Here is a 26,024-nt window from a genome sequence, read left to right on the forward strand (position 1 = left end):
AGAAGTGTGGAAGAGAAAGCTTGTCGAGGCCCTTATAGTTAAGGAGGGGGTCCAGGAAGGGAGTCAGATGAGGGTGTGTGTAGGGTAGAGAGGGAGGAGGAAGAAGGGGGAAAATAAATAAATAAAATGAAGAAAGCTTGAGTTCTGTCCCACTTGGTTGCACGAGTCCTTTGTGTGTGGCAGAGCAGAGCAATCCCCTGCACCCCATCTTCAGGCTTTGCCACAAGTCCCACAGCAGCGAGATTTGAACTGGGTCAGTTGGCAGAGTTTCAGCTGCTTCACCTTCTCGCAGTACCTGGTGGTGTCTCTGCACTCCACTGGTAAAGGGGAAGAGGGGGTTGGGGAGAGGGGACAGAAAGGAAACGATGAAATAAAGGCAAATCGACACATGCTATTCTGTGTAGCCCAGGCAGGCTCAGGGGGGAAGTCAGTGGAACCTGGGTGGGCCAGAAGAGAGCTCTCTTTGTAGCCCAGGGCCTTGCCTGTGCTAGGTGCTAAAGAAATCTTTGTGGAATTGATGACTTTGGCCCAGAATAGGCCAGAATTTCTCTCTTTTTGGACTGATTGATAAATGGGGCTTTTTTACAGCTGGGGTGGTGTGATCCCTCCTCCCATCTGATGCACTAACCATTCCCCCCTACTAGCTGTAGAGGAAATGAGAAGCTTTTGCTTCTCTCTTAAACTTCTCTAGTTTTCCTTTCCTGTCATCCTCTTAGCTGATTCTGTAGAATCCCTGCCTGCCTGCCTGAGACTGCTCTACAAGCATTCCTATAAGCTTGAGGCATTCATCCTCTCTGGCTCTCTACGTCACGTCAAGTTGACAGTGAAAGGGGTGAAGAAAAGGCCATTGAAGAAAAGAAAGAAGTCCACTATTATCTATAAAAGAAAGGACAAAAAAGGGCAAATGCAAAAAAAGGTTGTGTCCTCATCATGTCTATGATGTAAAAATACATCTATGGCAAGCCTCATGTAATAGATAGAGAAGCGATCAGAATATATCAAAGACTCACTTTCCTGGACAGGGGCTAGAATCTAAGCTGGGATGGCAGCCTTTCAGTGAGACCCCCTTGATATTGAGAAGTAGTGTGAAAGAAGAGTGAAGAATGTTGGACTTGAAGTCAGTAAAACTTGCATTCAAATGCTGATTTTGACTCTGCAAGATCCTGGGCGAGTCACAACCTCTCTGGGTCTCTGTTTCCTTATCTCTAAAATGAAGGGGTTCTGCAAGACCCTGGGCAAGTCACAACTTTTTTGGGTCTCGGTTTCCTCATCTCTGAAATGAGGTGGGGTGGCCTGATCTCTTAGGTCTCTTCTGGTTCTAGATCTAGGATTATAATCCCAAGACCTTTTGGACACCTAACTCCTTTGGGTCTCTTCCACATAAAACTTCTCAGAATGCTTTGCCTCCCATCACCTTCTTCCTTATGTGACTAAATTGTGTATGTAGCCTCTCTCCCCAATAGCCTCCCCTTCACTTCCTCTTTAGACTGCAATCTCCTCCAGGGAAAGCCCTGTTTCATTATTCTTCTTTGTATGTTCACTGCCAAGTCCAGTGCTGAGAACCACTGAATTTGAATGGATTCAAGCTGGACTAAATTTGGCTCTGCTTTGAGGTAGTGTTTGATGGTAGATTGATGCTTTAATTGAGATTAATTATTATAGTGCCCCCTTATTAAGCCCAGGTATGACTTGTTAGGGAGTTGTTATACCAGGCTGAGGACTTGGTGTCTTGACACCATGGATCTCTTGGTGGCGGTATTGGCCACTTTACAGTGCCCAGTGAATGGTTTTGTACATAATAGGTACCAGGCAGATATTTGCTGATGTAATGAAGAGAAAACTTTCCAGAGTAGGAAAAAGACAACATTGGTAATTAACTTACCAATGTTAAGGTGAACATTTGGCATTTTGTCAGTTTTAGGGTCCTCTTTGCCAAGTGGGCAGAACAACCAAATCAATGTCAGAAAAAAATTAGCTGGGCTCTATATCCCCTTGCTTGTCTCTTTTACCATATTTTCTTGCTGAACGACATGATAGGAAGAACTGAATACCTAAATTCACTTTCTATTTCCTCCTTTTCATGCTATGGTTTTTGTATCTTTTCTTAAAGGGAAGCTGGTCTTTATGATGGTAGGACTTGAGAAGAGTAAATAACCAAGTCTTCACCCAGCCATACCCAGCTGGGGTATGGAGAGTTTGGATTCAGAAGGCAAGAATGTGATCTAATAGAAGTAGGAGAATAGGAGGCAGAAGAAATGGGTTGGAATCCACGCTCTAGTCCTTAATTGCTAAGTGGCCCCGGGAAAGTCCCTCGCCCTTTCTGGGGCTCAGTTTTCTCATCTGTAAAAAGCGGGGTTGGACAAGATGATTTCTAAGGTCCATTTCAGCCCTCAACTCCTGCGAGTCTATAAAAAGGGTGTTAAATAGCAAAACTCATGTGTGTTGGCGCCTCGAAGAGTTCTGGTTACTGCGTGGCCGAGAGGGAAGGAAACCAGATAACAGGGATGTTTGTTGTTTCATGGCGAGACCCTGCAATGGTGGTTTTCGAAGTGGACTTCATGGTTTTCTTCTTCGCTGTTTATAATGCTTATTTTAATTGGCAAGGCCTGGCTGCTGCCTGCCGCCCACACGTGAGCTGGACGCTGAATGTGTTTGGGTTCCCACCAGTTGCTCTCCCCAGAGGAGCCTACCCTTTCCTTTTCTCCAGATGAAGGCTAGAACCCTCAGCTCACACCCATCACACTTAACCATTAGAGCAGTCCATTGAGAACCCAGCTTTTGTGGCACACGTGCAGCATATGTGTATATGGCACATGCCCTTGTACACACATGTGTACAGACACATAAACACACACACACGCACACACACAGAGGAAAGGTTCCTTGGAGGACACGGTGCAGCCCGGGGATTGTCATCCTTAAGAAAACCTGTTCCATAGCACTAACCACGGGGCCCGAGCCCTTGGGGCTGCCCTCTGGACCCGCAGCCCTGCTGGAATATTGCAGAGGACTCTTTTGGGTTGGAACGTACTGTTTTCGCAAGGGGTGATATTGCAGCGCTGCCAGTTGGCAGGACGGGGTCTCCAGGAGCACAGGTGCTCCGGTACAGGCTTGTTGGTGCGGATGTGTACGCATTCCACCCGACGCGACTGGAAGCCGTAGTTGCCACACGTCGCCGTACACAGTGTCCACAGGCTGACCCTCCAGTGCACGCCGCAGGCTTCTGCCCAGCAGTTCTGAGTGCTCACAGGCCTAGAGGGAAAGGCATGGGAGGCTGATCAGCACTCTTAGGGGCACCGTGGGAGGACCTGAAGGTTTCCTATCTATGTCCCCTCCAAGGCAGGTACTCTATGAGTATCCTCATCCTACCTGGGGAAACTGAGGCAGAGGTTAAAATGACTTACACTTCCACTAAGATGAGAGTCTCCTAACTCCAAATAAAGTGCTCTCTCCACTATATCCATGACCAGGAACTGGAGGCTTCACTAGAAATCATCACTAACTGCTCTGGGACTTGCCCTCAATGATCCTGCTGAGGCAGGGACATGGAGAGTGAACACTGAATGAAATATGGAGAAGTCAGCTTGGCTCTGTTTTCAGTCGCTCCCTCTGCCAAACAGATAGATTCTTACTGAATTGGCAATCAGGAAATCTAGACCTTAATCTGAGAGCTGTGATGACCTCCAGTTAATGCACCTATTAATCTGTAATTTTGGAGAAGTCACTGTCTGAGCCTCAGTTTCCTCATCTGTGAAATAAGGAGGTTGGACTAGATAACCTCTAAGGTCCTGTCTTGCTACTGCCCTATGATCTTAGGACTACGTCACCTCCTAGTTATTGTATTTATTCTGTATTTCTGGATCTGATTAGAGGCAGCTGGTGGCACAGTGGGCAGAGTGCTGAGTCTGGAGTTAGGAAGACCCAAGTTCAAATCTGGCTCCAGACACTTATATTTGCTGTGTGATCCTGGGCAAATAATTTATCTATATTTGCCTCATTTTCCTTAACTGTAAAGTGAGTATAATAATAACACCTAACAGCAACCAATAAAAACACCTACTAATAACACCTACCAAAGTGAGGATCAAAGGAAACAATAACTGTAAAGGGCTTAGCCCTTTACCTGTAGTAGGTGTTACATAAATGTTTATCCCCTTCTCTTTCCTTCTCCTTGAGGCTCCATCATGGCAAGGGGGTAACCCTGGCTTCTCTAAGGATAGGTTAGTAAAGTACAAGCTCTGCTAGTCTAGAAAAGGCTCAAATACTCTCTTAGTGACAGAGAATAAGTCTTATCTGAAGACCAGAGTGGATGGCCAAAAAGTGATAAACTTCTTTGGCTACAGCAGTGATTCCCAAAGTGGGCACCACCGCCCCCTGGTGGGTGCTGCAGCGATCCAGGGAGGCTGTGATGGCCACAGGTGCTGCATTTGGGGGCGGTGAATAACTGTAAGGGGATGGGGATTGTATGTGACAGGGGGCACTAAGTAATATTTTTTCTGGAAAGGGGGCGATAGGCCAAAAAAGTTTGGGAACCACTGGGCTACAGCAACCCTCAAAGACCATCTGCTAAGTTCTGAAGGCTCTGCTTGGAATAAGAGTTCTTTGGTCTTCTGAGGTAGTGGGCAGCTGACTGGATTTGCTTTCTATGTGACTCTCTTCCTCAGTGTTGCTGTCCTATGATCTCAAGGAGGCAGGACTAAAATCTGTTCAATGGGCTTTCTATAGCCCCGGTCAAAGCAGAGAGAGAAGGACATTGGATGAGAAGGAGGATGTTGACCCAAGTAAGCCAAGGAACACAGGGCCTTGTGCTCTCAGAGTTTGGCTCCCGGAGAAATGACTGGGGGAGAAATGGGGTGATTGTCTCCTCCTGTGGAATGACTTTGGCCCACCAAATGTTTCTTGTGTGACTCAGGCTTAGTGGAAGATCCTAGACCACTGTCAACCCTACTTTTACCCTATCCACCGTGGCTTCCCTTATGACATAGAAATAATCAATGCCATGGATTCCTTGGTCTGAGCTGATCCTCTGATTGTTGTAGTAGCAGGGACACTTCCTGAAGCTCATTTTGGGCTCAGTGGGTAGCTCTTTCCCCAAATGGTGGAGTAGGCACACATTCACTCATTTGGCAGCTGGTGTTCTTGCTTCAGCCTCATTGCCCCAGTCCTCAGTCCCTCAGGCACCCTGAAAAGGTTCTGAAACTTTGGAAATTGAGTGTGGGTGGTGGAATGACATCCTGAAATCCTACTCTTAGAAACTAGAGGATGGGAGGGATAGAGAATTTTGTTTTGGAAGCCCTCCCATTCTCATTAATGTGGGAGGAAGGTGCAGGGGTGTTCTTACCTTGGGAGGGCACTACATTGCTCAGAAGGTAAGGAGATTCCGTCCCTCGTCTGGCAGAAGACTTGTCTGTGTTGCACGGCCAGCCGGGGCCCGATGCATGGCCCATTACACTGTGGACCAGGGAGAAGAAAGTCATTAGGTGAAAAGAACGGGGTGGGGGGAGCCCATCCTTTTTTTGGAAGGTGTTCTGGGTGAGCGGTAGGAGGCATGAGTACTAGAGTCAATTGTCTGATCTTACAAATGGGCTTCAGTGAATTTACGAAGCCTCAGAGGCATGGGGCTGTGGCACTCTTGTCTTGTATCAAGTTCCATCCAAAATCAAATCCTCTCAAAGTCTCGAGGGAGTGGGAATGGAAGAGTCATTGCATGATTAGGCCTCTTTTCCTTTTAGCTTGGACGTACTAGAGTCTATCATCAAGTGGCTACTAGTAACAAATGTGGAGGCAGACCAAGAATCTTAGTTTCTTTCCTTCCAGATTGATCATTTGAAAGAATATCTTGCTATAAAATTTGAGAAACATAAATAGAACATTTGGAATGGAGGACACTGAGAACAACGTGGCCCCTGCTGAGCTTTTCTTTTAAAAAATAAGGACTCTTTATTTGAAAAATTAAGAAACCAAACCTTGCCATTTACCCTACTTGCCCTTGGTTTTGGAGTGTGCAGGTGGAAAACTGGACAGAAACTGAAGGGGGAACTAGGAATGCACCTCCTCAAGGCTCGCAAAAATGGGAAAAAAAAGAAGCATTCTGTGGTGTTCATGGTATAGATGTGAAACCTCGGGTAAGGGAATGGAGCTTGGTACAGTTGGGAGAATGCCATTGGGGGAAGCCAGCCAGACCTTTGGCACTGACACAGCCCTACTCTGTTGTGGTTGAGTAGCATTTAGGAAAGCTTTTCTGGGAGCTCAAAGGGACAACCCAGGGTCAACTCCTCTTACAAGAAATATCGCTATAATAATGATCTCTGAAAGACACAAAGATCACCAGCCAGTGCTCTACCTACTTCTAGTTGTATCCAGCATGGCAAGATGACTGACAAAACCTTTCTGATCATGGTAGTAGCTTTATTCTTAGCTTCTTCTCCTTTTTTTTTTAATACTTAGCTTCTTAAGGGAGTGATTCACTTCTGGGCCCTTAAAGGTCCTTATTTGGCTGTGATGTTCATAAAACCACTGGGAGTTATTTAAGAGCAGGTGAGAAATATCAGCCATAAAGGGCACCAGACCAAGGCTGGTTCCTGAAGGTTGAGGAGGTGTTTGTATTTCTCCAAGGGATACCACTAGCATTATTTCTCCTAGCCTTATTGAAATGAGGAGCTGGAGTAAAAAGAAAGTGCATGTCACTGTTCCAAAGGTATTTTCAGAGAAATGTGGGTGTATATGTTTGGGTGGTGGGTGGACACAATCTCTTAGTGCCTTTGCTCACACTATTTCCTAGGCTTGGAATGCTCTCCTTTCTCCTCTTCTCCAAATTTGTTAAATTTCTTTTTATCTTTTAAAAAGAAAGACCACTTCTTTTTTTTTTAACTCTTACCTTCTATCTTAGAACCAATACTATGTATTGGTATCAAGGTAGAAGAGTGGTAAGGGCTAGATAATTGGAGTAAAATGACTTGCCTAGGGTCAGACAGTCTCTTTCAGGAAGCCTTTCTTGGGGCTACCAGGGGTTAGTTCTCTCTGTTTCCTCAAATTGTCATATCTAAACATATCTCTTACAGGTTCCATCTCGCTTCTGATAGTATGAAAGCTTTTTGAGGGCAAAGGCTTCTTTTTATTTTGTCTTTGCTTCTCTAGTATTGAGCACAGTTCCTTGCACATGGCAAACCCTTGATAAATGCTTGTTGGATTGGATCTGGGACATCTCTGACTTGGAGCGATTCTAGATAATGAACTTTTTCTTTTTTTTTTTTTATAGAAGGTAGCATTATTCCAGAAATTGGAAGTGGGACTCAGGGGGAAAAGGAGAGTGTCATGGTCACAATTGCTTTTTGGTTAAAAAGTTTCTTTGCCCTCTAGAAAATTTAGGCCTTTTTTTGGGGAACACTTCTTGAATTCTCACTTACCATCAAATCTAGATAGCATGAAAGAATGATAGAAATGAAAAGAATGAATGAAAGAACAAAAATGAAAAAAATGAAAGAAAAAAACACAGGTGCTCCTGGGAGTGATAAGTGGCAGAATCAAGCTGAGAGAGGAAAGTAGACAATAGAAGATCTCTAGGTGAACATGTGTTCTTTCCATTTGCTAATTCTCTTGGATTTTCTTGCAATTCTATCTGGCTTATTTTATTCTTATGCACGTGAAGCAGAGGTATACTTGGAAATGGAGCTGTGCTTGAAATCATATGTTGATGATTTGGGGTGATACCCACTGGAGAGGATTCATCTCCCCTAACATTGCTTGGTAGACGATGTAAGGAGGAGTATGTGAACATTTAAATGTGAACATTTAAAGGGATGATAAGCAGAGAGAGCAACCTATTAGGAAAGACACGATGGGAATGGGGTAGGAGAGTAAAAATAGAAGTTGAAGTTACGAAATTTGGGGAGGAGAATAAGGTATTAGGCATGAGGAAAGGGACTTGAAGCATGATGAGAGATGGGAAAAAGAAGTATATTTAATAAAAGCAGGGGAGGCTGCAGTGTTGGTGTTTTGCTTTCTTTTCCTAAGCATCTATAAGCAAATGGACAGGAATAAAAGATGTCTGGTTCCTTACCTGACCCCAACTAGAGAAGGCCCATTCCACACAGAGCTGCTGGTTACACGCTTGGGTGTCCACAGGTCGTTTGGCCAGTTGGGAACACATCTCATTGGACATAGGTACCGAGACTCCATTGGCTTTTAGTTTCTGGCATGTAACTCGACGTGTCTGGACCCCTCCTCCACAGCTTCGGGTACAGGATGACCAAGAAGTGACCATCCATCTAACAGAAGGGAGAAAAGTGGTTAGGTAGACCATAAAGACTTGGCTTGCATCATGGGTTGCCATGGGAAGGAGCTCCCTAGATGTCCAAAGTTCACCTTCCTCTTTGTATATATAAATTTGGGATAATCTGGACCCACAGATGACCAGTACCATGAATCTATACTTATAGTGTGGAACCAATAGATAGAATCTTCTTTAAATGTTTTAGACAATGGACACAAAAAGTATATCTTCAAAGACGGCTGGAAAATCAACTGTGGCAGCTCATACACGAGCCAATTAGAAAATGATGAAGGTGCTTCATGGAAGTTGGCCCTCACCTTGCTAGTTATGCTCCAGAGACTCTTAAATTAGAAGGGGAAAGAAAGGTTGAATTAAGTCTAATGAACCTCAATGTGTGCTGCTTTTGCAAGGAAATATATAGTATCTTTAAGCTGGGAGCTTATCTGATAATGCAACCTAGGAGTTCTGGATTCCTCACTTCTTCTCTCCTCTGATACGGCCACCCCTCTGGTGCAGACGACCATCACCTCACTCCTCAATTACTGCAATGGCTTGCTGGTGGATCTGCTTCCCTCATCCCAATCTCTCTCTTATTCAGTCACGAAAGTGATTTTCCTAGAGTGTACTTTCCCCTACTCAGCAAACTCCAGGGGCTTCCTATTGCCTCCAGGAACAAATACAAAATGCTCTATTTGGCATATAAAACCCTTCTTAACTTACCCTCTCCTTTCTTCCCAGTCTTTTCCCACTATACTCTCCTACATATACTCTTCCATCCAGTGACATTGGTCTCCTGGCTATTCTATGAACCAGATGCTGTGTCTCCCAGTTTTTAGTATGCCTGGAAGGTTCTCCCTCCTTCTTTCTGATTATTGACCTCCCTGGCTTCCATTAATTACTACAACTGTGAGATCCAGCCAATCAATTCTGCATCTACTTAATACTACTACTATCTAGCTGGCATACCTTAATTTTTTTCTATGCAAACAGAACAAGAATCTAGGAAAACAATATCTGTAGCTTTTTTTTTACATCAGTTGAGTAATCTTATCAAAAAAAGGAAGTAAGGATGGTCTACCATGATCTGTTTTTGATGAAATGATGCTGACTGTGACCACTATTTTCTTGTCTAGATGTTCATTAATTATTCTTTTAACACTTCATTCTAAAATTTTTCCAAGAATTGAAATCATATTTATTGGTCTATAGTTTGTAGACCCTATTCTCTTTCTTTTTCTGACAATTGGGACAGTTGCTCTTTCCTCATCTTTCAGTATTTCTCCCGTTTTCCAAAAGCTGTCAAAGCTCACTCACAGTATGTCAGTAAGAACATCTGTCAGTTCTTTCAGAATCTAAGAATGAAGTCCATCTGGGCTTAGTTACTTGAAATTGTCATGGATAGCTGGTTGCTCACCTATTATCTTCTTATCTTGGATGTCAATCCCCATTAGTCATTTTTGTTCTGTTCTTTTCATTCTAAAGATAATTTTGGCAGAAGTAGAAGCCTTCCTGAAAGGTACTCCTCCTAGTTTTGCCTTCAGGAGCCAAGCACACTCAGTCTGATTCCTCTTCCATGACACAACCCTTTAAATACTTGAAGATAGCTTTCAAGTTCCCCACAAGTCTTCTCCCTTTTTTTTAATAAGCAAAAAATCGTATGCTTTGATCTGTATTTAGACCCCAACAGTTCTTTCTCTGGAGGTGGATAACATTCTTTGTCACAAATCCTTCAGAACTGTCATGGATCATTGTTTTGCTGAGAGTAGCTAAGTCTTTCACAGTTGATCACTGTACAATATTACTGTTACTAGGTACAATGTTCTCCTGGTTCTACTTAGTTGGTTCTGCATTAATCCATGTAGGTCTTTCTAGGTTTTTTTTTTTCCTGAAATCGTCCTGCTTATCATTTCTTATAGTGCCATAGTATTCCATCATGATCCTAAACCATAATTTGTTCAGTCCATGCCCCAAATGATGGACATCCCCCCAATTTCCAATTTTTTTGCCACCACAAAAAAAGCAGCTATAAATATTGTTGTACAAATAGGTCCTTTTCCCTTTAAGTCTTTTCTTTTCCAAGCCTAACCTCTCCGGTTTCTTGGTGGGATTCTCTTTTGGCCTGATTTCTAATTCTTTCACCATCCTGATCTCCCTTCTCCTGATATGCTTCAGCTTGCAGTATCTTTGCAGTGCCTAAAATGTGGCATTAAGACCTTGACCCATTACTCTAGATGTGGGGTTGGTGTGAGAAAGCCATTGAAAATGTAAATAGAGTGAAATTGCTCATTGCTTCTTGGCTAATTCATTCAGAAAAAATAAGGAGCGGCTTTAATCTCTTGAGAAAAAGTCAGCTGATATAAACGGGAGAGAATGTCTGCTTTAAGCTCTTATGAGGGATATCCTTATTGTTTCTAAGGAACAAAAATAAAGAAACCTGGTTTCCACTAACAGGGATTCTGTATGTGTTAGAGAGAAAGAATAACCAGGGAGACCCTTTCATTAACTGTGGACCATTACTGTTGTTTTCTGCATAAAAACTGTAGGGACTAACATTGCTAAAGATAAGAAGAGTTTAATCTGAAGAATGATAAAAGGTAAAAGAGGTGGTGGTATTCCCTTCCTGGAAAAGTGGTTTTTTGGAAGAGGGTCCCTGGGGATGTGTGGAATAAAGTGATTATTCATTTTGCTAGGAAATCTAGGTTTGTGGTAATTTTGCATACTGGAGTAGCCTTGGAGAGAAGATTCCTCTGTATATAGTCCCAACCAACAATCCAGCTCAGCAGAAATGCCCACATCCATGATTACTTGGGAAGCAAGCAGGAGGTGCTTTTTAACACTCCTTAGGGGCATTGAAACTCAAGCAGACCTATCCATTATTATTTCATTTAGAGGAGTAAATTAGATTGATTGACTCCAACCATCACCAAATCAAATTAAAAAGTTCCTGGCAAAGAAAAGATCTCTTCTTCATTTCACACAGCTTGGCAGGGGCTGAATTTGCAGCTTCTTATGTCCCTGGTGAATCTCAGGCCTGCGTTTCAATCCACTTTGATTTCCAAATATCCATTTCAGCAATTTCTCAGGAGCTGGGGGGAGGCACGGGCTGTGTTACAGTTCAGGAAGGGTATAAAAGGACATTAATCATTCCTGTGGAAACGTTCCCGTCAGCAAGTCAAACTGCTGATATTAATGAGTGTGTTTCATATTTCATTGAGTCTCTCCTGGTTTCAACCGTTCCTTATGACTCAGCTGGCAAAAGACAAAACGGTTGCCTAAGAGGTGAACGTCTTATGGAAAGGTAATAAAATGGCATTGTAGCAGCCCATGCCTAGCTCCTGCTGCAGCTGGGTACTGACCCACCACATTCAATCAGCATGGCCCTGGGATAACTGAACTCATTCCTTCCCCCATTGACTAGCATCCTACAATCAAGGGGCCCATTCCAGGGGGATTCATTCTTTCTCTTAAGGCACAGAGAGGAGGTAAAAAGTAAAGATGAGGGAGTGTTCATCTGCACTAAACTTGGAGTGGAAGGACAAAGACTGGGAAAAATTATGATGGTGTTCCAGTGACTAATGTGCATCGAGGGGCTCAAACCTAAAACTCAGAAATCTTTGGAGTTGAAAAGAATGATGGGAGATGGAGATTTGCCTTAACCTTAAGGAGGTGTATTAGAGGATGGCCTGAGGAAATAAATGGATAAGTATCTCTTACCTGGACTTGTCTATTGATTAAGAAAGTTATTAAGAGAAGAAAAGGCTCCTTGTGTTTTCCAAACACCCTGGCTGAGAATGTCTTGTGAATTAGGCAGCTGATGGAGAAGAAAGTCCTAGCCAACTTGGGTTTGAATAGTGTCTCTCTGTGACTAGTCTTCTTTCCCCCTCTGGGTCTTGGCTTCTCCATCAATAAAATTATAAGGTTGAAATAGCTGATCTCTAAGGTCCTTTGGAGCAGCTTGAGTGACCTAGGTTAAATGAAGGGCAACATAGATGTCCTGCCTATCAGACTCACCGGGATGGGCAGTCTCTTCGGTTGCAGGCTACAGGTTGCACAGCTGGCTTGGCTTTTCCTGCACAATACGAAGGGCTGACCTCGGTACTATTCAGCACACACTTCAGGTGGGGTTGTTGAACTCCTTTGTTCCCACATGAGGCCGAACATCCCACCAGTTTGTCCACTGACCACCAGTATTCTGCAGAAGCCACAAGGTAAAACTGGAAAATCACCTGGGGTTACTTATAGCATTCTTTTTTACTGTTCAATGTTTTTTTTTTTTCAGTTGTGTCTGACTCTTCATGACCCCCATTTGAGTTTTCCTTGGCAGAGATACTGGAGTGGTTTGCCATTTCCTTCTCCAGCTTGTTTTACAGATGAGGAAACTGAGGCAAACAGGATTAAGTGGTTTGCCCAGGGTCACCCAGCTAGTAAATGTCTGAGGCCAGATTTGAAATCAGGAAATGAGTCTTCTTGACTCCAAGCCCGGCACTCTATAGGTGTAACTATTAAACTCCTTCCCCTTATTCCAAGTTTGGTTTTATGAGTCATATTTACACAAGAACTTTTCTTTATTATCCCCAATTCCCCCCCAAAATGTTACTCCTTCCTTCAGATGAAGATGTTTTAAATTTAATAATCACTTATAATAAGGTCTCAGAGGATGAATAGATCACTAGATCTGAAGTTGCAGAACCTAGGTTTGGTCATGGCATCTACTTCCTTTATGACTTTGTGCAAGTCACTTGGTTTCCTTATCTGTAAAAAGATGGGGTTGGATATTATAATAAATGATCTCTAAGACCCTTTGCAGCCCTAAATCCTATGGATTTTATAATTTTTAAACTTTAAAAATAACTAACAAACCTAAGAAACTATTCATTTATAGCATATGAGATCAGTCAATAAATAAACACTTATTAGGCATGTCCTATACACTGAGCACTGTGATAAGGTCTGGAGATGGGAAATGAGATGCAGAGAATTGCAGCTGATTTTGCTTTCTTATATTGTATGTGCAAGTAGGTGGGGGCAGGAGAATATTTAAAAATACTTGTGGGCTTGTAAATTTTTAGTGCTTCATTTGCAAGATGGTGCTAGGCGAATGTGCAGACTTCTACTAGATGCTGAGGTATAGCAGCATAGGGCTGGCCAGCAGGGAAACTGATCTTTATTTTTCTGTCTATGAAGCCATGTTATTGTGGAGTGAGTGGGTGGGAGCAGGGGGCTTAAAGGGAAAAAAAGTTTTATGGGCTTGGAAAAATTTTTTTACTTTCCAAGGCTACCTTTCCATATTGTCATCCAACTATTTCTTTTCCCTTAGAACCCTGCATTTTGGAAATACATGCAGTGGAATTTCTCTTTGAAGTGTCTCACACAGGCTTATGGAGTAACCCAAATGTAGTGCTAGCTGACCTGGGTTTGAATCATGTCTTTTTGTAACTAGTCTCTTTCCCTCTCTGAGCCTTAGCTTTTCCATTAATAAAATTAAAGGTTTGAAAAAGCTAATCTCTTTCAATGCCAAGATAGAAGCTCCTACAGGGTTTCTATAGAAAGGTCCAAGTTGCAATTTGTCCCACTGATTTTGAACCTACTGTTATTGTTGTTGTTCATTAGTTTCAGCTCTTTGTGACCTCTTTTGGGAGTTTTCTTGGCATGGTTCTGGAGTGGTTTGCCATTTTCTTCTCTAGCTTATTTTACAGATGAGGAGACTGAGGCAAGCAGAGTTAAGTGACTTGCCCAGTAAACATCTAAGACTGAATTTGAACTCAGCTTCTTGACTCCTGTTAGCTTCCACTGATTGTTATTAGCACCAGGAGAATGCACAGGGCTGCCTGATGTCAGGGTATCCCAAGGAAAGTAATGCTGAATCTAAGCCCCTGCTTTAAATTCTTATACCTATTCTAGATGGAAGCTTCTAGATGGAGCCCAGATCTGGGCTATTTGTTTATTTGCTGAACAAGCACACAAACCTGCATTTGCCTAATAGTCTGTTTTATTATCCTCTCTAGGAAAGTCCACACTAGAGGAAATATTCTGCAGCTGGGCCAAAATTGTCTCCTTTGTTTTCAGTTCCAACTGTAACTTTTAGGGAAGATAGACCTGAAGTTGAAAGGTGTAGCCCTCCTTGAAATGGAATTTCAATTGTAAAATGTCTGCAAGCAGACTTGGCTTATGAAAGTTGAGATTTTGCTTGGCTTTAGGTTTCAGTCTCTAAGGATGTATGTTAGAAATAAGTGCACTTTCTAACGCTTGGTCAGAATTTGAAAATTCAATCTAGTTCTCTAAGTTGACTTCTTCAAGAAATCAAGAATTTCCAAGACCCAAACATCTCCTGTGACACCACTACCTACATGTGTTTATTTCTCCGAGACAGTGATTGTCTCACTTTTGGGTTTATATCCCAGCTCTTAGCATGGTCCCTGGCACATAGTAAGCACTTCATAAATGCTTTTCATTAATTTGTTAATTTAGCAAGGTATAATAGATAGAGTATTGGCTTTGGCATTGGGAAGGCTAGGGTTCAAAGTTGACACATACTACTGGTTATGTGACCATCTACAAGCACCATTAAAGAGTCTTTGTAGCTCGCTAAAATTAGAATTAATATTTGAATTGTTGAAATGTATCAGTGGAGCCAAAATGCACATGAGTAGTTCTGCATGCTGATGAAATCACAGGTTGAACAACAAAAAAACAAAACAAAAAACCAACAAAAACAAAACAAACAAAACAACAACAAAAAAAATCACCAAAACCAAACCATAGTGTCATGCTGTTTCTTACCTTGGATCACCAGAGAGGTCTTCTGCACTAGCATTCCAGCTTCATTCTGAGCCAGGCAGCTGAATTCGCCCTGAGATCCTCCACTGACATTTGCAATCAGAAGAATCTGCCCAGCTGCCAAAATGCGGTATGTTGGTTCTGCTATTGTGGCAATAGGCTGATGGTCATGGAACCAAGTGATATTAGGATTAGGATGGCCCTTGACTGGACAACCTAGGATGAGGTAAATTAAGAAGCAAATCTTTAGCAAAGACACCAAAAAATTTACCTTAATTGTTGCTATAAAGCCATGGCTTTTGTATCTATGGAGAAAGAGGGATCTTCAAATCCTTTCTGTCTGACTTCTGTCTTGATGAACCAGGCCTAATGTAAACCAGGAATCTCTTCTAGTGTGGTACCTTGCACAGCATAGGGGCTTCCTAAATGTTTTCTGATGAAGAAGAGCCCTTTATGTTCTTAGGGTTTCCTCTAAAAGTAGACCTTTTTCTTTGAAGTAGGTTTATTTATAATATTTGCCAATTTCATGCAGATGTTAGAGCAGTTTTCAAAATTAACTACTAATTCAAAACTCTCAGAAGACATGATAGTTTTTCAATTAATTCAATTTTAAGTGCCTACGGATTAGTTGTATTTATTTCTCATGCATTCAGTTAGTTTTCATTTGCTGAACAATATCTGTCTGCTCCTATGTTGATATTGCATGGGAAGAAATGACTTTTTAAATAGTATATCAGGGAAAATCAAAAGGATCCAACAATGTTTGTAAAGGCCAAACTTGGACTTCCATACAAATTCTATCTCAATCTTTTTCACAGAAGAAAACTTTCCCATAAGAGTTTTTTAAAAGTCTTCACCGAAGCCTAGTATAACTACTGATTTGCATCTAATTGTAATCTGCAGCAAGGAGAGGAATGTCCATAGTGATGAAGATGGACCCATTGGGTTATCTAATAATATAATTATAGTAATATACTTCTGAGGTACCATTCCTCCAGGGCCACTTGAGTGATACATCATCAAAGAGAAGCCAGGGAAATGGGTAGCGTTGATAGCCTAAGTCAGGAAAAGCATGATATTTTGTTGGGGTTATAGTGTATCAGTTATCTCCACTCTGTAAATAAGATGGAAATGCTGGGAATAAGGATTTAATGGGAGATCGGACGGTGAAGAAAACACCATCTGTTACTGGCATTCCAGGGGAGACGACCTCCAGAGATGATAGTATTTTTTCATCTAGGATACATTGGCTCACTTAGGTTAAGAGGTGGAGAAACTAAGTTTCACCAAGGGCTAGAACCAGACTTAATAACTTCCTAGTGAATTTAATGAAGACAGGGGAATGGGTTATTTCATCATAATAAATATTCCAGGAGCAGACCCATTGAGTCTTCCAGGAAGGGTGAATATGGTGACTGCAGAGAACTCTAGGAAGGTCTGGTGTTTAAAGGAAGAATCATTGGAAGCCTGAAAAGGAAAGGTCCTTCTCATCCAGGAAGTTGAAGACAAGAGTGGGACTTCTGAAGGCTCGAATGCACAAAGATTTACCCTCAATTGTTAGCATGGAGAAATAGAGAATGGAGGGCTAGAAGGAATACAAGGGGAATGAAATACTTGTCAGTGTCTGCTCTTACTAGGGCTGTAAGTGGGGTGTGTATTTTATCAGATAAAGGCCTGGGAAAAAACTAGAGCTATGGTGCAGTTAAAAAAAGCAATGGACTTGGCATTAGGAATCCCAAGTTTGAATCTAGATTTTGCTACTTGCTACTTGTGTGCTTTAGGCCACTTCTTTGGGCCTCAGTTTGTTCCTCATTAAAATGAGGATAATAATAGTTGTTCTACTTTAAGAGTCATTTTGAGACTCAAATGAGATTGTACCTACAACAACCTGAACCCCTTAGAGTGATGTACCCACATCAGCTGTTATGCTTATCAGTTCTGCCTAAATATTTGAGAAGTCAAATTCTCCTATATACTTCTGAATCACATCTCCTGGGGGTCAGTTTCAAGGACCCCCTCAAACTGTTTTCCATTAAAATCCACCCGAAGTAGGGGATGGTCCAAAGGAAGTGACTTTCCTGGAAGCAGAACCAGAAGAATTAGGTGAAGTAGTAAAGTTCTCTTGAAACAGTCCTGATCTGAAGCCAGATAGCAATTTCACTTCTCAGAATGAGTGCTTACAAATAGACAGAACTTCCTTCTGAACAGAGCCAGTATTGTATCTTTCTTTGGAGCCCAGTTCCTAGCATTTCATGTATATTTATGGAATCTGAATTTGTTGAATCAAAGCCGTTTTACTAAATTTTAATGATAGTTTTAATCTATGTCTAGAGATCAGTCCCTTACGTTATTACAAAAAGGGCAACTTCTCAGGAAAACTCATATTTCAGAGCAGTTTGAGGCTATGAGGAAAGAGCTTTTGACAACTCTGGAAGGTATGTTGTATTGCTATTCTAATATTTCAAATGAGGAATCTGAAAAGTGATTTCTGAAAAGTGATTTGGCCAGTCATATAGATGTTAGAGCTGGAATTTGAACTCGGGTCTTTTTTGAATCTAGGTCAAACATTCTTGCTTCTCAAGAAAAAGGTGGTAGGTAGGCATATTTTCCTATCTCATCTACTCTTTACAAAAAGAAATTGTAGGCCATTTAGACACCAGCCAAATAAAGCATTTTATTTAGTGTCTAAAGGAATTTGCTTGCCTTATAAGTCAATAGAAGAGAATATAGCCATCCATAAGTTACCGGAAAGCCCTTGGCCAGAAAAGCTGCCATATTTACTTCTAAAGGTCAATTCTTCCTACTCCATCAGGAATGATTTTTTGAGTAATTGGGAGGAAGTCTGAGGCAGCAACCTGAGGCTGTTCTTTAAGCCTGATAATATTACTGGTGAGGTATGCCAGAGACTACAGTTTTTCTTAAAAAAAAATAGACAAGTTTATATAAATATAAAATTTGACTTTCAGAGGGGACATGTTCAAAGAGAAACAAGTTGAAGGAGTTTGGTGTCCCCCCAGACCCATCTCAGTTTCTTTCTTCCTCTCACAGTAACATACTTTGCCACTGGAGTACAGTGCACAGACCACTGAATTGGGGTCGATGTTTGTATTTTAGCTCTATTATTACTCTATATGTTATCTTGGCATAGTTTTTTAAAGTTTTGGCTCTCAGTTTTCTAATCTATAGAATAAGGTGTTGGAATCAGATCTTAACCTGGTGTCCAATGGTCCCCCTAAAGGTGCACAGATAAATTTTGGGAAAAATAGATCTTTATTTCAATATAATTGGTTTCCTTTGTAATCCTATATATTTTATTTTATGCATTTAAAAGCATAATTTTGGGAAAGGATCCATTGGCATCATCAGATTGATATAAAAATAAGTTAAGAATCCCTAGGCTAGATTATTTTTAAGATCCTTTTCAGCTCTAAATTCTTTGATCCTAAATCTACTGCTCCCTATAGGAGGCAGAGGTAAGGAGTAGAGAGAAGGGAGAAACCCCCCTATGAACTGGGCATGTGGAGTTAGGAAAAAAAGGATATCTGTCCCATGGAATTTCTGAAAATTAGAGCTAAAAAAGATCAAAGATTCCATGAGAGGACTCAGGGGTTGCAATTCTCACTTGAAGAGTCAGCTTGAAAAAATTAGAAAAGTGGACTGGGAAGGGAAAGAGACTCTGGGGGTGGCTTCTACAGAATAGTGGGGATTTCAAACTTTGTAACTGAGTGACTTAGAAGGGTAAGAAAGGGCTAGTTGGTACAGATGAGAATGGTCCATCTTAGCTTCTTCCTCAGGTCCCAAATCTTACTTTCTCCATTTGGGGGTGCACTTTAAATAATCCCACTTTCTTGAGTTCCCTTTTTTCCCCTTTGATTCCTTAAATTTTCATAGGTTCAGAGTTGGAGCTTAAGGTGATCTAGTCCAGGCTCCTCATTTTACAGGTGATGAAGACTCTGAAGCCCTTATGCCAACAGATATTCATTTGCAAAAGTAAAAGCCATATCAATTATCTTTCATAGGTGAATGGTGTCTATCTATACACCAAAGCCATGGGCCCATTACAGAGGGTAAAAGCCACATAATGCTGTGTGTATCTCTCTCTGGGAAAAATCTTTGGCAATGGACTGTGTTGCAAGCTGCTCAAATCTTAAGAACTAACCCCCCCAAAAATCTAGACAGTGATGATTTTTGAGTTCTAAGATCAGTAAGAACCAGATCTTTTGCAGAGTCTTTCCTTATTCTCTTGGGTTTGCCTGTGTCAAAGGTCTCAGGCTGAGAAAGGAGTGGATGGGAAAGGAAAGAAGAGACAGAGTATGGGAAGAGATAGCATCTGAATGAATGGATAAAGGACAAACTTTAAAGATGGGATTTTTGGACATTGTAGCAATTCTATTAGGTGGGATATTTCTGAATAGAGTATGTATGCCTTGAAAAATGCAGGTGCTAATCTTCACTGAATTCAATGGAATCTACTTTTGAACATCTTGATAGTAGCTGACTACAATGTGTTTAATAATGAATGTAACTGCTTCCCATGGGCCTGAAATTGTCTTAGAAAAATCTACTTAATATCTGTTATCTTATAACTAAGACAAAAAAAAAAAAGCCCGTCAGTCACTATTACGAATTGTCTTTTCCACGACTATGTCTTTAAATGGTTTTTACTGAATAAAAATATTTTCCTAATCCTCACCAACATATTTTTTCCATTGAAGATTGTTATTCGATCTTCTAAAATCTATATTCCCTGTGCTTACATGTATGTCTATCTGTATGCACTCAGTGGATGTGTATACAATGGCCTTTGAGAATAGCCAGTAGCCAATAGTAAAAAGGAAGAATCAAACACCAATTCCCACTGCATATGTTCCCAGTGAATAATTATTACATTTTCTACTACTGCTAATGAGAAAACCTTGCTTGCCACAGTGGGTCCCTTACGCCAACGAACATTTCCCATTCGTTAAAGTAAAAGACACATCAATCATCTCTCCTAGGTGAATGATCTTTGCCTATCTTCCTGGACTGGACACCAAAGCTATGGACCCATTCCTGAAGCCAAGTAATAAAACACATTCTCTGGGGATATGAAGGGTTCCTGCATGCAGGTGACTAGGACCTCTTTTTCTGCTTCGTGCCTTGTTACATGGTCATTGACCATATTCATACTCCAAACCTCAACACCTGCCTCAGGAAAAGGAACAACAGAATGAGCTCCAGGCCAGCAGTTATTAAAGATCTTTAGCAGTTTGGGCTGCTGAAGAGGAAACAGTGCTTGGGAAGGCTGCCTGACTAATGAGTGTTCTGGCAATGGAAAACTTTTTCTATCAACCCTTCTTAACCAGTGAAAGAAAATATTGCCTTTAGGCCTCCCTTGTTAGGTCCATTGTGGCTCTAAATTGAGCCAAAGCCAGGTTGTGATTCGCAGATGTGTGAGGTTTTCTTCCCATTTTCTTATGGAGGGATAGAGGGGGGATGCAGCAAGAATATAAAATTGTCATATAAATTCCCTCCCCATTTTTTCTTTATGATTAGTTAATCTTCAGATGACAGAAAGGAAGTCTCTGCTAACGGTTCTGACACCCATATCCTTCCATTCTCCTCCTTGCTCCCAACTAGCTATAGCAAATAGTGGGTAGAGAGATAGGGAGAATTTAGCAAAGTAGCTTTAAGAAAGAAGTTACCAAAGTCTGCAAATTCATATCATCACTTGTTCTGGCAGTGACTGAGACCAAAGATTTTGGTGATCAGGCTGAGTCAGCCCATCGCATGGCTTATTTCTTTGTATCAGTTTGAAATTGGGGGTCTCTCCACTACTTTCCTCAGTTTTTTTCCTTCTGAATGAACTTTTCTTTGGATTTCTTTAGCTAAAATAGTATAACTCAATGCAGCTTACAATTGCATTAGCTTTTTTGGGGTTATCATATGACACAGTTCACTTGAACTTAGATATTTTCCCAATGAATTATCTATATTTTCCCAATGCTGGATCTCTGAAGTTGGTTTTGGAATATAGGTGTAAGATTTCACATCCTTGTTAAGTCTTATTTTATGAGAACATAACTTGACTGGTGAGAGGGAAGTTAGATGGGTGGCTCTGTCCATTTACTTCCTTTGAACTTTCTGTCAGTAAAATCCCTTGTTCCATTAAAGAGAATCATCTCTGGGATTATCTGGAAGTTACCTCAAGCTTCTTGAAAGGTACTAAGAAGGTGCTTGTTGTTGGCATTTATCCCTCTTTCCAAGAGGCATTAAGTAACAATTATGTGCCAGACATTATGCTAAGCTCTGAGGATAGAAAGACCAAAAGAAAATAAGAAAGAAATAGTCTTTGTCCTGGAGAAGCTTTTCATTCAACTCTTTAGTGGCATAATATAGTTGACTCATGTTGATTTATTGGACTCCACATAATCAGGGGTTAGAAAAATAGATTTAGAGCTGGAAAAGACCTTAGAGTTGATCTGGTCCAATCTCTTCATTTTAAAGAAGAAATTGAAGCCCAGAGAGGAGTGATTTTCCCAAGGTCATAGAAGTAACAAGTGGCATCAAGTATTCAGATTCCAGATCCAGAATTCTTTCCAAGCACCATGCTGCCTCCCACTTAAGAGGAAGGTAAGCATCTCATTATGCTGACCTCCTTTTAATCTAAGTTGGGTGTTTTGTGTTGATCCACATATTTTTCTATTTTGCCCCCAAATTGTATTTCAATGTAGTATTTCAACCACAGTTGGTGCTGAGCCCTTATTTAACCTTACCAAACAGAAGGTACTGGACACAGTGTTTTTCTTTCTCTCTTTCTTTTCATCTTATAGAGCAGGGGTCAGCAACGTATGGCTCTCGAGCCATATCTGGCTCTTTTGAGGGCCAGATAAGGCTCTTTCTGCAGGAGCCATAAAGTCAATTTTTTTTCAGGCACTGTTACAGGAGCGCGCACTGTGAGCACTGTATGGCTCTCATGAAATTACATTTAAAAAAATGTGATGTTTATGGCTCTCAGAGCCAAAAAGGTTGCTAACCCCTGTTATAGAGTGTTATGGGGGTAGTAATGGGGTCACTAATGGGCCCAGTAACAAGTCTAGCAGGAGGTTGGAGTTGGTTGTTATGAAGGATGAGCAAACTCAGCTGGGAATGAACTTGGTTCAGGTTCAAATCCAAACCCTGAAACCCAAGTGCCCAGTGAACCTTCACTGCTAACAGCTAGGCTCCTTTAAGATGACAGGCAGCTGGCCCTTCCCTGCTGAGGTAACTGCCTTTTATTGCATGGTGGCAGACTGGCAGGAAGTGGGTGCTTGAACTTCCTGCCCCACCAATGGGGTAGACTGAATCTCAACTGCTCAGAATTCTCTCTTCTTCCCTATCCTTCTTAGCCTTGGTGGTAAAGAAATAACCACAAGATTCTCAGGTTAAGGCTAAGGGATTTATTGAACTGGGAAGGAATAGGCAAGGTAAGAGGGCTTGGTGTTACTAAGCTGTTGCTGTGGTCACGCTGGGTGATGCTGGCAAAGGTCCTAAGAAGGTCTTGGTAGGCTGAGGGCTGGCTGCCCTTGGCCAGAGCTAAGCTATCTCTGGTCAAGAGATTGATCAGATCTTCTGGCTAATTTAGTTGAAATGAAAACAGTTATTGTTGAGTTTTTCTTAAAGAAGGGCCTAATATCTAGGCTATTCCTAAGTTCCTACCCACGATCTCCTTCCTCAACTCTTTCCACTCCTACCACCCGGGCCCAGGGGAATGGGTAGATGAGTGGACAGGGTGAAGTCTGGGGAAAAACAGAACTCAGGCTTGGGTTTGCAGGGGATTTTATAGTCTCAGCCCAATTGCCAATTGGCACCTGGCCCAAAGCGCATGCCATCAGCAACATTCCATCCAGGGCAACTGACAGCTTTGCCTAATCTAATATTGAAATGCAAAAACCCTGCATTACAAGAGGCAACTGGTCTACTAATTCAGAAAAAGAAGAGCTGATTTTGAGAAGATAGTTATATGGAAAAATTAAATGAATTAAAGGCATAGGCTACACGGTATGAAATGATGATATGAAAAATCTGGAGCATAGGAAGACATATGAATGACTAGCATCAAGCCAGTAGAACTAGGAAAGCAATATATGACTACAGCAATGTAAATGAAAAGGACCAAAACTCAAACTGAATACTCTATTCCTGTACTAATTAAGCATGGTCCTGAAGAAGAGATTAGAAAATGCACTTTTGTTCCTTTCTCAGAGGTGCAAGCCAGACTATTAGTATGGGATGGGACAATTCATATACTGCCAGACTTGGTGGATGAGTTGGTTAGTTTTCCTGAACTGATTCTGTCCCCATGCCCCCTGCCTCCCACCCCCTTCCTTATTCTTTGTTACAAGAGATAGCTTCCTGGTCAGCAAGGAAATAGGAATATATTTGAAAATAAAGGTAATTTTAAAACAAAATATAAAAATAGAAATACAAATGGGGAAAAAAGGAATGAATACAGAAAAAAGATAGGAGGAGGGACCAAATGGTTTGAAAATGGGACAAAAGAATATGAAAAGGATTGAAAAGGAGTCTACATTTTCAGCTAATTTAATGCTCTTTAAAAGAAGAGAAAGTATGACAGATTAGGACACAGTGCGTAAAAATGTTAAATGCATGGAATTTTTGCTTCATGTGCTGGTCCCAAGCCTGCCAGCATTTACATTCTAACCCTGTATTTTCATGGAGTTAAAACTCACTATAAAAATGATATATTTTGGGATGAAACTTGGTAATTGGAGCTCTCAATCTGGGAGTCCTTTTCTTAACTTAATTTTATAAAACTGGAAGACTTCCACTCAGCCATTTATAATTTATTGAGGGCTCTCTGTCCTTCTTTGAGTATGTGGTACACAGAGAACACTATCCATGTAGCTTTGGAGCCAATAAATGAAAGCAAGAAACCTACATAAGCTACCTGTCTTGCTTACTCTTTGAGTTTCATCCCCTTATAATGATGATGGCTCTCAGAGATAGAACTAAACTAAAATGAGTAGGAGCTGGCAAGGAACAGGGAACTTATGGAAAATATGATTAACTTATTGAACAACCAGACCTAAGAAATTATTGGGAGAAGACAAGAAACTTTAACTTTCATTCTGGTTTCTCAGACCTCCCAATAATATGGTCAAATAACCAGGTGCAAAGACTATCCTCAGGCATTCATAGCCAAAGAAAATTTTAAAACATTCCAAGAAGTAAGGAACTAACTATAAAAGCTTATTTTCCATCCCCCAAATGATCTGCTTTTCTGCCTCTTCCATTGACTAAAAAGGCAATAAAGTCTCAGGACTGTGAGGAATCTATTGGGAGAACTTAATATGTATCTTATCATGAAAGGAATAAAAAAATTAGACTGAACAACAGGTTTAAATTCAGGAGAAAGATTGATCAGGAATAAACACATCTAACTAAAAATTATCTTCTAATTGTAAAATCTTTCTAATCTTTTCTAACTAAAAAAGTAACTGAGGATGTTTAGTCTAGAAAAAAGAAGAGGGCAGGTGAAATTATATTATTGTTGAATTTTTATTTTGTGCCAGGACACATTGTGGTAAGTACAAGGGGAATAAAAGAAAGGCTATGATATCACTCTCCAAGAATTTGCTGGTCTGTCACAGAATCTCTGAGTTAGATTGTAAGGACCACAAGGGCAACGAACAAGAATTCCCCTAATGATAAATCTAACAAACTTTTAAAGTTTCAAGACTACTAGGTAAAGGGTGACCCCATTACCTTCAAACAAAGGCCATTCTACTTTTGGATAGCTCTCATTGCCAGGGAGTTTTATCAAGACTAAATCTGCCCAACTATGGTTTATTCCAGATTGTTCCTAGTTTTGCCCTCTGTAGTCAAGAACAAGTAAGATCTTAGTTTTGTATTAACACTCTTCACATATGGAAAATACTATTATATCTCTCTTTTCCAGGGTAAACATCCTCAGGTCCTAGTTTTTTCAATCAATCCTCATATGGTATGACCTCAAGATACTTTATCATTTTGGCTGCTCTCTTGGCTTTTCTGAAACTTACCTTTCCAATATCCTCCCAAAAATTTATAGTGAAGAATAGAACATATTTCTTCAGATACAATCTCACTGAAGAAGGAGGACATCAGGACAATAATCCCTTCTTGTCCTGGATATTGTGTATCTCAATACACAATATCCCAAGTTTGCATTAGCTTTCTTGGTACACAGTTAATTCAGATTGAGCTTGTAGCCCACTGACTGTCCCATTCTTCCCTGATCTTTTTTAGATAAACTATCCATACCTCTCTAAATTGTACTTCTAAGTAGATTTTTTGAAACTAGTTCCAAGATTTTTATCTTGATCTTTGTTTTGTTTTATTAGTTGTAGCCTTGACTGCCATTCAATATGGGGGCTACTTTTGTATCTTCTGCAAATTTTATGTATGCCTCCTATCCCTGTCTCCAAGTCACTGACAAAAATGTTTCATGGCTCAAGGCCATAGATAAGATAGATCTCATCAATGACAGCCTTCCAAGTGGAACTTGAACTTTTATTGATGATTCTGTGTCAGGCCACTCAACAAGCTCTAATTCTCTTTAATTGTGTTATTGTCCAGTTACGACCTTGCCATTTTGTTCACAGAAATTGAATGAGAGATGATGCCAAATCCTTTACTACAATTGAGCTAAATTATAATTAGTTCTTTGTGACAACCACTTTTTCTTCTAGTTTTTTTACTAACCTTCACTTTAATAATGTATTCTAGAACTTTAATTTATAGTTTATAGTCCTATTCTCTCTACTCTTTAATGGGGTAGCTAAGGTGGCACATTGAATAGAGTGTTAAGCCTCAAGACAGGAAGACCTGAGTTCAAATCCAATCTCAGACACTTACTAGCTATGTGAACTTGGGCAAGTAGCTTAACCTCTGCTTCCTCAGATACCAAATGAGGATAATAAAAGTACCTATCTCCTAGGGTTGTTATGAGGAT

General features: G+C 40.9%; 1 protein-coding gene across 1 annotated transcript in view; it reads right to left on the bottom strand.

The window, feature by feature from the left end:
* Positions 1-210: 210 nt before the first annotated feature.
* Positions 211-26,024, bottom strand: part of ADAMTSL1 (ADAMTS like 1) — a 392,524-nt gene continuing 366,710 nt past the window's right edge. The window contains 6 exon segments of the mRNA XM_044657022.1: positions 211-317; positions 3,032-3,252; positions 5,342-5,451; positions 8,060-8,267; positions 12,284-12,464; positions 15,053-15,265. Of these exon segments, the coding sequence (XP_044512957.1) occupies positions 211-317; positions 3,032-3,252; positions 5,342-5,451; positions 8,060-8,267; positions 12,284-12,464; positions 15,053-15,265 (1,040 nt within the window).

The sequence above is a fragment of the Gracilinanus agilis genome, chromosome 1 (assembly GCF_016433145.1).
Source record: "Gracilinanus agilis isolate LMUSP501 chromosome 1, AgileGrace, whole genome shotgun sequence".
NCBI classification, from domain to species: Eukaryota; Metazoa; Chordata; class Mammalia; order Didelphimorphia; family Didelphidae; genus Gracilinanus; species Gracilinanus agilis.